Genomic DNA, 12,496 nt, shown 5'->3' with positions numbered 1-12,496 from the left:
TAAAAAGAACAGCGCTGACAGTTCACCTTTATGGAGCATTTTTATCTGCCGATTTCAAAGTGCTTTACAAAGGTAGGTAACTTTTTATTTCTGCAGATAAGGAAACTGAGGCACAGAAATTAACTGACTGAACCAACACAGCAAGTCGGTGGGGGGCGGGAAAGCTGCCAATTGAGTCCTCTTTCCAGCCTCCCCTGCTACAATTACTAGACTCTTTGCCTCCTGGAACATACGTTCCCTATGTATATTTGTGTTTATATCCATTACATAGTGGCTTCAGCTGAAAAGGGAATGATTTCCAGTTTCTGTGGTGTGTACGTGCTGTACGTCTGCAGCCAGGTCGTCTTGTGTCTGATCCTGAGGGTCAGGCCTGGTCATGAAGCTCTGAGATGGGAGACCTTCAAGGAAAGCACAGGGTGCTGCAGGAAGTTATGCTGGTGACTCGGTAGATGAGGCTCTTTCTTGTGAGTTGATGCTGAAGCAATGCCCCAGCATGGAAGTAATATAAGGGCACCATGCGGCTGGAGGCGTGTCTCTTGCATGAGCCATGAAAAATGCTGACCTCTTGTGGTTATCAAAATTCCTCTACCATATTCTTCCCAAGAAGAGGGATGTTAAACCCTGGTGCCCTGTCTAAATTCCAGCTTGGGTAATTACCCATTTAACTTCCCTAAATTCCCTCTGCAGCTTCAGTTGGATAAAGTTATAAAAGTTACTCCAGTGTGGGTGTGTAGTGCTGCTTTGTGCTATTAAATAGCTATTGTGTTCCACCCCAGAGCTAAGTGGCTTGTGTTTGACAGAACACAGCTACAAAAAGTCAATTAAACACGCATGTCACACACACTACACTGCTGTGCTTGGTCACTGGTGATTAGGAAGCCATACTAGCAGAACCAGATTTAACAATGATTGATTTAAACTGGTTTCATTGCCCGTGTAAATGATGTGTTAGTGTTGTATCAACAGCCAGTAATAGTGCATGAAGCTACCATCCTCTTTATTTTCTTCCTCCCCCCAGGGAATCCAAGAAACACAGTGGAGACTGGATTATGGTTTGCAGTTTATCTCTACGCTATCTCACCAAAACGCACACCTGTTTCCCAGCGTTCCCCGAGCAGATGTTTTTGAGACCTATTAAGAGAGCTTTGGTCTCTTGACAGCTTAGCAGAGAATGCTATGTAGCTGTGTGTCTTCACATCATTGCTCCCGCTCTCCATGGTGTTTTGCAGTTCAGTACAGCAGCCACCCCACCACCGCCTCTCCCCACATCAGAATAGTCCCGGATAGGCTGCATTATAGAACCTAGAATTGTAGAGCCAAATTATAGAGAGAGAATTGTAGAGTCAACCCCTTTGCTGTCTTTCTGTTCAGGCCAATCTCACATTGAAGGGGTGGGGAGTTCTGACTGAGTAAGGTTTGATTTTGAGGTTTGGCCGATGGAGGATACAGTGCCTGGGACCCGTGTTCTCTTGTCTTAACCACATGAACACTATCTCAGGCCAATACAACTACCATGTCTCACAAACGCATCTAAAGATGAACTATAAAGCCACAAAAGAAATCGCAAAACCCAGATCTGTATTGAAACAATCTACCTGCCCCTGTCTGGCTGAGCCAGGACCCCAGAGTACTCTGTGCCACCACTTCTCTGTCATCCCTATTAGCTATTGCAGAATTAAAACGTTAGAAAAAGTATTTTAAGCCCTTCTGGGTGCAAAAAGGGCTTTGTGAATGTTGCCTTATGCACTGCTGTGGTGGTGGCTGACAGGAGTGGAGGTGATCAGAGCAATTTCTTCTTCGAGTGATTGCTCATGTGTATTCCACAATAGGTGTGCGTGCTCGCCACTTGCACCGGCGCCAGAAGTTTTTCCCCTAGCAGTACCCATAGGGGGGAGTGCCCCAACAACCCCTGGAGTGGCGCCTGCCTGGCATGGTATAAGGGGAGCTGCGCGCTCTCCCCACCCTCAGTTCCTTCTTGCAGCCAGTGAAGGTGCGTCAGAACTGCTCTGCTCCAGCTTTGCCGTAGCTCGTCCCCAGCACTGTTTGTTTGTTCAGCGTTAGTACCTCTAGTTAGTTAGCTGTTTAGTCAGTCAGTGAGCCCGGGCCGGGGCATGCCCCGGGGTTTAAGTCGTGTGGCTCTTGTAGGCATTCTATGTGACCCGCACGCGGACTGTTGACAAGTGACCCGCACGCAGACTGTTTACGCTGCTCAGGAGAAACCCATATCAGCGAAAGGTGCAAGATTTACAAGTTGTTTAAGCCTCGGACCAAAAGAGAAAGGGACATTAGGCTCCGGGCCATCCTGATGGAGTCGGTGCTGACGCTGACCCCGGCACACTGCTCTGAACCGGTACCTGGCACCACTGTCGGTACGCAGCGACCCTCCGGTGCCATTGACCAGTCGGCACCGCTCCCCGTCCACGGGGCACACCAAGAGGGCCAGGAAGACTCCCTATTTGCAGCGGCACCGAAGGAAGTCTGGGACAGAGGCTAGGCCCACGTCGGGCAGTCTTCGATCCCCACCGGGCCCCAGGCCTCCGACTCACATTGAACGGAGTAGCCCAGCCCCTTCGGAACAGGTTTCTCCGTCCACGCCTGAAACCCTCCAGGGGGCCAGGGATGTTATGCCTATGCAGTTCCCAGAGCACCGCTGATATCGGCCCTGCACTCCAGAGGCAAGCCGCCCCTGCGATCTCCGCAGTCGCCTCTGGCCCGGTACCGGTCTTGGTCGAGAGAACATTCCCAACGCCTATCACCGCCCAGCGATTGCTCGGGGCAGAGTCCAGGTGGATCACCCTCAACCCCAACAGACTGTCTGGCTGGGTTCCGGCTGGCCGGGACTCATGGCACCGCTCGTCCTCAAGGAGTGACTATCTGCAGGACCGAGGCTGGCATTGCCATCGGTCCTTGTCTCAGAGAGGGTACTGCAGTCAATCACAGCATGGTTGTCAATGCTGTTCCTGCTCGGACTCCTGCTCCAAGTCTCCGCCAAGACATCGCAGCCCAGGGCGACGATCGCCGGCGTTTCGCCGTCACGGGTCCGCCTGTCGAGGCCGTTTGCAGAGCAGCTGTTACCGCCGGTCCCGGTCCTCCACATCAAGATCACGGTCCCGTGGCCGTCGTAGATCCCGGCACTGCCACTTCTCCTGGTCCAGAGACGGCAGTAGATCTTATGCCAGCCTGGTCTCCATTCGTAGCCATCCTTTGGTGGGCCAGGCCAGCCAACCCAAACAGCCGGCCCCGCCAGTGCCACAGCAGATACAGTGGCACTGAGCGTTGTGGCCGGCCCAATGGTACCAGTGGGCACCGTAGCCTCCGACGCAGCCCCTGGTGGGAGCTCGCTCGGTGGCTGGAGCTTCGGAGGCACCGTTGGCCTCCCTCTCCAGACCCCCAAGAAAGGAGGCGATGGGACGTGCGTTCTCGGCACCATGCCCGAATCCAACCAGGTGGTGGAACCTCCAGTGCCAGCCAATACCCAGAGCACTGCACTGGCCTCTTCACCCTGCCCGGAGGAGGCGATTGCAGCCCCACCCACCTCCGTCCCGCAGGAGGACTTCAGGACCCACCAAGAACTCTTAAACAGGGTGGCAGCAAGCCTCCACCTCCAGGCAGAGGAGATGGAGGACCCTCAGACTTCCTGTTTAATGTGTTGTCCCCATCGGCACCGGGTAGGGTGGCCTTGCCTCTCCATCAAGGGGTGGCTAAGATTTCAAATGCCCTGTGGCAAACTCCGGGCTTGTTGGCCCCATCTCTAAAAAGGTGGAACGCAAGTACTTTGTACCCGCTAAGGGGCATGAGTACCTGTATACCCACCCGGCGCCCAACTCCCTGGTGGTCGAGTTGGTCAACCACAGGGAACGGCGGGGTCACCCGCCCCAACTCCAAAGAGAAAAAGACTCTCGGAGACTGGACTCTTTCGGAAGCAAAGTTTATTCATCTCCGAGCTTCCAGTTACGAGTGGCAAACCATCAGGCTCTCCTCGGCCGGTACGAGTTCAATCTGTGAGGCTCCCTGCCCAAGTTTGAGTACTCCCTCCAGGAGTGCAATAGGAAGGAGTTCAAGGCGCTAGTGGAGGAAGGGGCAGAGGCTGCTAGGGCATCCCTGCAGGCAGCCTCGGGTGCTGCGGACACAGCCGCACGATCAATGGCCTCCGCGGTGTCCATGAGACGGGCGTCACAGCTCCTGCTCTCTGGGCTGTCAAGCGAGGCGCAGTCTTCCATGCAGGATCTCCCGTTTGACGGGAAAGCTCTGTTTGCGGAGGAAACAGATCCAAGGCTGCATGGCATGAAAGACTCCCGCACAACCCTCCAGACTCTGGGCCTCTATGTCCCAGCTCCAGCAAAACCTAAGTTCAAGCAGACTCCCACCCAGGCCACCCATAAGAAGCAGCAGGACTATAAGAGACGCCCTCAGAGGCAGTCTCGGCCTGCCCCCCAGCCTGGATCCTTGAAGGGCAAGCAGGCGGGGAAAAGGTGTTTTTGACAGGCTGCTCGGGGGCACCCCACCAGTCCTCATCAGGGATCCACCCCCGATAAAACTTCCCTTCTCCAACCGGTTGTGTGCTTTCCTGCCGGAATGGTCGCGGCTAACCTCAGACCAATGGGTCCTCAACACCATCTCCCAGGGTTACACCCTCCAGTTTACTTCCTCCCCGCCGAACCCCGTCCACCCCCGTCCCTATTGGGGGACCCCTCACACGAGGCTCTGCTCGAGCAGGAGGTGGGGCAGCTCCTAGGACTAGGAGCAGTAGAGGCTGTGCCCGAGGAGTTCATGGGCAAGGGGTATTACTCCTGTTATTTCTTTATCCCGAAGGCGAAAGGGGGCTCAGGCCCATCCTGGACCTCCAAGGTCTGAATCAGTACATGGTGAAGCTCAAGTTCCGAATGGTCTCCCTGGCCTCCATCATCCCCTCCCTGGATCCCGGGGACTGGTACGCTGCCCTTGATCTACAGGACGCATACTTCCACATCCACATATTCGAGGGGCACAGGCGCGTCCTCCATTTTGTGGTGGGACAGAATCATTACCAATTAACGGTCCTCCCATCTGGTCTGTCCACTGCCCCCAGGGTGTTTACAAAATGCATGTCTGTGATAGCAGTCTACCTCAGACAGCGTGGGGGTCCAGATATTTCCCTATCTGGAAGATTGGCTTGTCAAGGGCACCTCCCAGTCGCAGGTGAGGGATCACATGGCACTCCTCCTGTCCATCTGCACCACCTTGGGCTGTTATTAAACAACAACCAAGTCCACGTTAGTCCCGGTCCAATGCATAGAGTTTATCGGGGCGCTCCTGGACGCAGTGTCGGCCAGGGCCTGTCTCCCACCAAACAGATTTGAGTCCCTGAAAGGTCTCATCGACTCAGTCACAAGGTTCCCGGTAACAACAGCCAGGTTTTGCCTACAACTCCTGGGTCACATGTCGGCGTGCACGTACATGGTCCGCCAGGATGAGGCCCCTCCAGCTCTGGTTGGCCTTGAAGTTCTCCCAGGCCATGGACAGGATGGACAAAGTCCTCACCACGCTGAACTTGGTGATCACCTCCCTGCAGTGGTGGTCTGCCCCAAACAACATGCTCCAAGGGGTCCCGTTCAGGGACAGGGCCCTGTCGTTGGAGCTGGTGTCCGATACATCGGACTTGGGTTGGGGGGCCTATGTGAGGAACTTTCAGACCCAAGGCCTGTGGTCGGCTCAAGACCTGACCTTACATATAAACGTCAAGGAGCTCAGGGCGGTGCGGCTGGCATGTATGGCTTTCTGCTTGCACCTGGAGGGCAAGGTAGTCCAGGGTCCTCACGGACAACACGGCCTCAATGTTCTATATCAACAGGCAAGACGGGGCCCGATCCTCTGCCGCGAAGCCCTCAGGCTGTGGGACTTCTGTATAGCCCACAACATCCACCTGAAGGCCTTCCACTTACCAGGCGCCCGGAACGAGAGGGCAGATCGCTTGAGCAGGGACTTTTCCTCGCAACACAAGTGGTCCCTCCACCCGGAAGTGGCCCACCAGCTCTTCTGAAGGTGGGGTACTCACCAGGTGGACCTGTTTGTGACTCAGCAGAACCGGCGATGCCCCCAGTTCTGCTCTGGAGTGGGGCATGGGGAGGGGTGCTATCTCCAGTGCCTTTCTCCTGTCCTGGCCAGGCCGGCTTCTCTACACCTTTCCCCCATTCCCTCTAATTGGCAGGGTCCTGGAGAAGATAAAGACGGACAAGGCCCAGGTCCTCCTGTTTGCCCCGACGTGGCCCAGGCAACATTGGTACGGGAGCCTCACGGGCCTGGCGGTAGCTCTGCTGTGGCCATTGCCGCTCAGCCCGGACCTGCTCTCTCAGGACCAGGGCTGCCTCCTTCACCCCAACCTGGCGGCTCTTCACCTCACGGCGTGGCTGCTCAGTAGTTAGGTCAAGAGGAAAGGACGTGCTCAGAGCAGGTTCAGCGCATCCTCCTCGAAAGTAGATGGCCCTCCACTCACCACACTTATTTGGTGAAGTGGTCCTGGTTTTCTAGGTGGGCGGTGGACCAGGGTGTCTCCCCGGTGACCGCCCCAATCCAGCTTATCCTTGATTATCTCCTCCACCTGAGGGCCCAGGGCCTGGCGCCCTCGTCAGTCAAGGTGCACCTGGCAGCCATATCGGTCTTCCATCCACTGATGCAAGGGCACACGGTATTTTCCCATGCTATGACTGGCCGGTTCCTTAAGGGTTTGGACCGTCTTTTTCCATATTCTAGACCCCAAGTCCCGCAGTGGGACCTAAACCTGGTGTTGGCTCATCTCACAGGGCCCCCTTTTGAACCACTGGTGGAAGGTGGCCTTCCTGGTTGCAATCACGTTGGCCAGGCGAGTCTCGGCGCTCAGGACCCTGACCTCCAAGTCACCATACACGGTCTTTCATAAAGACAAGGTCCAGCTCTGCCCACACCCCGCGTTCCTCCCGAAGGTGGTCTCCTCCTACCACATGGGTCAGGGCATTTTTCTACAGGTCCTCTGCCCCAAGCCTCATGCGTCCAGTGATGGGCGCCATCTCCACACGCTCGATGTGCGGTGGGCTCTGGCTTTCTACCTTGAGCGGACCAAGCCGTTCAGAAAGTCCTCGCAACTGTTTGTCGCCTCAGCTGAGCGCACGAGGGGCCAGCCGATTTCCACTCAGCGGCTTTCCAATCAGATCACTTCATGCATCTGTTCCTGTTATGGGCTGCCGGGTGTCCCCCTGCCACCCATTGTGAGGGCACACTAGACTCGGGCACAGGCCTCGTCGGCTGCCTTTGTGGCCCATGTCCCCATCCAGGACATTTGTAGGGCCACCACGTGGTCTTCGGTTCACACGTTCACCTCGCACTATGCGATCATCCCCCAAACCAGGGATGACGCCGGGTTCGGCAGGGCTGTCCTCCGCCCTGGGAATTTGTGAACTCCTACCCACCTTCAACAAATATAGCTTGGAATCACCTATTGTGGAATACACATGAGCAATCACTCGAAGAAGAAAAGACATTTACCTTTTCCATAACTGGTGTTCTTCAAGATGTGTTGCTCATGTCTGTTCCACATCCCGCCCTCCTTCCCCTCTGTCGGAGTTGGTCTGGCAAGAAGGAACTGAGGGTGGGGGGAGCGCGCAGCTCCCTTATACCGTGCCAGGCAGGCGCCACTCTAGGGTTCGCGGGGGAGCGTTCTCCCACCCCCCCCCCCCCCCCCGAGTACTGCTAGGGGAAAATCTTCCGGCACCGGTGCACGTGGCGAGCACGTACACCTATTGTGGAATAGACATGAGCCACACATCTCGAAGAAAACCAGTTATGGAAAACGTAACTGTCTTCCCACCTGGTAACATAAGTGTAATAAACCCCCACAATACTTTCTGCTTTCTATCCAGCATGTAGGGTGGAGGATTTATCACCCTGTGTCAGGGATAGCACCAGACTCCTCCTCAGCTCTCTGCCTGATGCTGGAACTACTTGTCTGGCCCTTCAGACACACATCTCAAAACATACCCTCCAGGCTACAGTGTGTACGGCTTCTCATTATGGGAGGGCAGTAAGAAACAGATCAGAGGCTTTGAAAACTAGGGCAATGGCTGGGAAACACTCCCAGGTGTTGGAGGAAGCAGGAACAGCCACACTCTGGGCTGCCCTGGTGCTCTGTAACATCAGGGTGTACGTGTGTGTGCTGAGAATGGCTACGTATTTTGGTCTGGGAGTGCACTTTTGCCCCATCAGTGGAATAAATCGTGTCCATGTGAGATATGGGTCTGTTGCCCAGAAACACCAGGCTTAAAAAATCCCTTCTTTCTCCTTCCAGCTCACTTCCCCTTGAAATGCTATAATGTGGGAAGAAAATTAGGAGGGATTCTTAAAGATCTCTTTCTGATTTTTCTTGTTTCTAAATATAGATACAATATATGCCCAGGGCATATGTATATAGATACGGTATGCCCCCACAACACACAGCATGTGTGTATACTGTATTTTAATAGATGTAAGCAAGCAACTTAACATATACAGTTGCTATAGCAACTGAGGTTTCCTTAGCAACAGTTGCAGAAAATAATCCCGTACCAATTAAAAATAAACTGTTGGAAAGGGGGCTGAAGGGGGAGAAATAGAGCTGCTGAGATTGGCTTCCTTTTCTCTTGGTTTTTATCCCAGGCACTGGAGGACTGGTTCCGATTTGAAATAACCTTTTCCCACCTAGAATGAGACAAGGAGGTGAAGTGGGTCTCGGTGCAACCTGCTTGGTGGATTGGGCTAGGAGGAACATAGCAGCATGAGCCTAAACCTCTCCATTGAGTCAGTCCCCAGAGAGGAAAGCTGGGGGCTATTCCTCCACCCCACCCCCCGCTCCGAATGTGCCATCCCATAACGCAGTTATCTAGTCTTTATTAGCACGCTGATTAAAGACAAAGGCAGTACAGGCTCCAGGGAAACTTTTCTGTGCTACCAGGATACATATCTTCAGATGTTGTCTTGGAGCAGAAAAGTGTCGTCGTCGGAGCCTCTTCCTTCCATTTGATGCTGTTTGTATGTACCCTTCTCTCCCCCAGGCTCCTCCCCACACACATTCAGTTTGGCTGACAGGGCGATTGAGACTATAGAATTCAGTGGTAGCTTGGTGAAGTAAAAAGTAATGCAAAATGGAGACTCATTGCCCCAGTGAGAAGAGACCCCATTGCATCTTAATCAATAGAACTTGTGGGACAGATCCTCAGCTCGTGTAAATCTGCAGCCTGCCTTTTATCTGAATGAAGCTGTGCTGACTTGCAATCCCTGTATTTCTGTGATGCCTCTTGTCCCCAGAATGCTTTGTAAACTTCAATAATAGATTTAAAACCTGTGTACGGAATCCCTTCTCCCAGCACAAAAATGCCTCCACTTCTGGAGTGAAACACAGCAGTGGTATTACCATGTACAGCAACGCTGCACAGCCATTCAGGAGAAGACCTGCAGATCATCATTCAGCAACAAAAACTGCAGATGAAATTTAGGTAGAGATTGTAATTACCTGATTTGGACCTTGGTACCAGGGTTAGTTAAAACCCTGACTCTCGTGGCCATTAAAGAACCAGTGGCACTTTTCACAAGCATCAGGAGCAGCATTTATAAATCTGATCTGAAAGATGGCACTTCCAGTAGCAAAGAGAACTGAATGCTGGGGAACCAGTTCAGTGCTGACTTTGAGGGAAAGATGTCATCTGCCAGAAGCACCAACACTCGCTCCCTGCATCACCTGGAGGTCTCCTATATGAGTACTTATGGGTCTGACCCTGTTCAGCGTGTGTGGTGTGATGAGATCCAGTAGTGCCCTCAGTGCTGAAACTTGGGGTAAATCCCTTCTAACTATGTGATCTGGTTTCCCACATCCCCTTCCTCTCCCTGGCCTAACCAATACTTAGGTATGCCAATCCATTTCCTGTGCCAGCAGTTCTTGGGGGGGAACTATGCCCCACTTTCCTAGACGGGGGAAGAAGGGAGATGGACTGAGTCAGAGTTGTCTGGGCCTCGCTTTTTGTCTACTCAGACCTTGCTCCTCACTTCAAATCTTCATTCAGTGGGATCTAGAGCACACCAAATCTCAGACAGCCCCAAAAGTGTAGGAAAGGCACCGGTACCTTCATACAGATGTAAATACGCTGAACTATTTTGTTTGTGTTGAAGTAGTTCCTAGGGGCACCAGTCAGGGATTAAGGCCCATTGTATTAGACATAGCCCACGCACATACAATAAGAAGACTGTCACTCCATGATACTTGTTTCAGCATAGGGAGGGCACCAGGGTTTTAAACCCATTGTCACCCTGTTCAGAGCGGGTCTGAACGCAGTGGCTAAAATACCAGTGGGTGCTGTGCCTTGCATACACTAGTGCAGCCACCTTTGCTACCACTCGGGGAGCTGAGCTGATGGAGGTAATGGTGGGAAGTTGAGAGAGTCACGGTCTCTGTGATTTGCCCAAGGTCAGACAGCAAGCCTGTGGCAGAACTTGGCACAGAACTCCTGACTTCCCGCCATGGGCTCTGACTGAAAACCAGACCGTGCTTCCCTCCTCTTCCATTCCAGTCAAGTGCCTGTTTCTCACGTTGCTCATGTTTTAATGTCCATATTGATCTGATCCCAAATAGCCTTTGAAAAGCTTTCAGTTCAGTGAGATGATCAGGGTGTGGCAGGGTACACGCTCTATCTGCAGGTGGCTTTCTGTGGGGCTGGGTCAGCAGCACAGAGATTTGTGCAGGAAGCTTTGGAAAAACAAGGGTTCATTTAACAAGTGCAGCCCTAGGGACAGAGGAATCTGAAGTCCCTAGAGAACCGATGATATGTGTGAATCTCCTGCTAGACTGGATGCCTTAATCCAGGATCCTTCTAAGGGGCCTGAGGCAGCTGTGAGAAACCAAGCCTCTCACTGGGGGGAGGATTCAGGAGTTCATTGAGGTGAAGGAGGAAACTGGGAAGAAGATTCAATACAGGGGTCTCTAAATTCTTGTGGATCAGTGGTCCTATTTAGTCTTATACAAGGAGATAATGGATGAGACTACATGTGTGGGGAGGGTTGTCGTCTTTTTTTTTTTTTTTAATTAACTGTGGGGGTTTTTTCTCTGTGTTAATGACCTACCACTTCTCATCCTCCCCTCTCCTTCCTCTTAGTGACCAAGCTACAGGTCAGCAAATCAAAGCGGAGCATCACCCTGGTGGAGAACAGGCCCATCCCCCTGAACTGCTCCGTGAAATCGCAGACCAGCCTGGACTCTCACTTTGCTGTGCTGTGGTATGTCCACAAGCCATCCGATGCCGATGGCAAGCTCATCCTGAAGACAACCCACAGCTCTGCTTTCGAGTACGGCACCTACGCCGAGGAGGAGGGGCTACGGGGGAGGCTGCAGTTCGAGCGGTCCTCCTCTGGAGGGCTCTTCAGCCTTACTGTCCAGCGGGCAGAGGTCAGTGACAGCGGAAGCTACTACTGCCATGTGGAGGAGTGGCTGCTCAGCCCCAACCACGCCTGGTACAAGCTGGCAGAGGAGGTGTCTGGGCGAACCGAGGTCACCGTCAAGCAGCCAGGTAACATGGACTACACCGGCAGGGCATTCCCCTGGCAAACCCTCTCCCCGGCTGTTAACTTTGCCCAAAACCTGCAGCTGAACTAAATATTGTTGAGCTAAATCCTTTTCCCCTTCCTCCCTCTCCCACACTAAACCTTTGTCCCGAAACTGGACCCAATCACACCTTCCTCACCTCATAGCCTGGGCCTTTGTCCCCAAACTGGAAGCCAGGCTTCTCTTCCCACTTTGCCAAACATCCCCCTGCTTGTTGCGTGCTCTTGGGACGCGCCTCCCCTCCCAGCCAGAGTGCTGGAATCTGGTAAGTCCCTCTGTTCCGGCTGGGGTGATGTATAGTTAGCCAGCGGTGCAGGTGTTCCTGCATAAAGGTCATTTGTTCCCCACTGGGCCTGGGCAGCTAATAGGTTCCACACCTGTTTCCATCACCCACGGGGAGCTGGGCTAGCGTCAGTGAAACATAGCCTTACTCTGGCATGCTGAAGCTGAGAGCCACTGTCACTCTTCCTGTTACCCCCAGGAGCACCCGGGGCTTACGCATGTGTATCACGTTCACAGCCTGAGTCTGCTCTTACTCTCATCTGTATCAACCACCTTCGTGATGTCTGTCTCCTCCCTGAACTGATTTGTGTCCAAACCACGCGGGGCTCTGCAGCTTCCCCTTCAAATGGGGACCCTGTCCTCAAGGGCTGTTGTCCCTCTGCCCCTTCCCACGCCCACACACACACACACACAAGGAAAGCCCAAGGGGGTTCAGGAATGGAAGCAGACTGCTGGGTTAAGGAATGTACCCAGGGGTGTTTTACTATCCTCCCGAGCTTTAACGGTGTGTTAAAGGGAGGAGATAAAGGGCTCTGTATCGGGTATTACACAGCCTGCCTGTTCCCACAGCAGAGCCTTGCACAGGAATAAGGAAGTTTGATTTACCCTCTCCAGGCGTATGCATAAATCCGTGTAGTC

General features: G+C 53.4%; 1 protein-coding gene across 3 annotated transcripts in view; it reads left to right on the top strand.

Annotated features, from left to right (window-relative positions):
* IGSF3 (immunoglobulin superfamily member 3) overlaps positions 1 to 12,496 on the top strand; it is a 152,629-nt gene that overhangs the window by 125,284 nt on the left and 14,849 nt on the right. For all 3 annotated transcript variants that reach the window (XM_074971988.1, XM_074971998.1, XM_074972008.1), the window contains one exon: positions 11,130 to 11,540. In XM_074971988.1, the coding sequence (XP_074828089.1) occupies positions 11,130 to 11,540 (411 nt within the window). The remainder of the gene's footprint in view (positions 1 to 11,129; positions 11,541 to 12,496) is intronic.

This window comes from Natator depressus, chromosome 1 (genome assembly GCF_965152275.1).
Source record: "Natator depressus isolate rNatDep1 chromosome 1, rNatDep2.hap1, whole genome shotgun sequence".
NCBI classification, from domain to species: domain Eukaryota; kingdom Metazoa; phylum Chordata; order Testudines; family Cheloniidae; genus Natator; species Natator depressus.
Note: the sequence above shows the minus strand (reverse complement) of the source record. Positions and strands in the feature narration are given on the sequence as shown.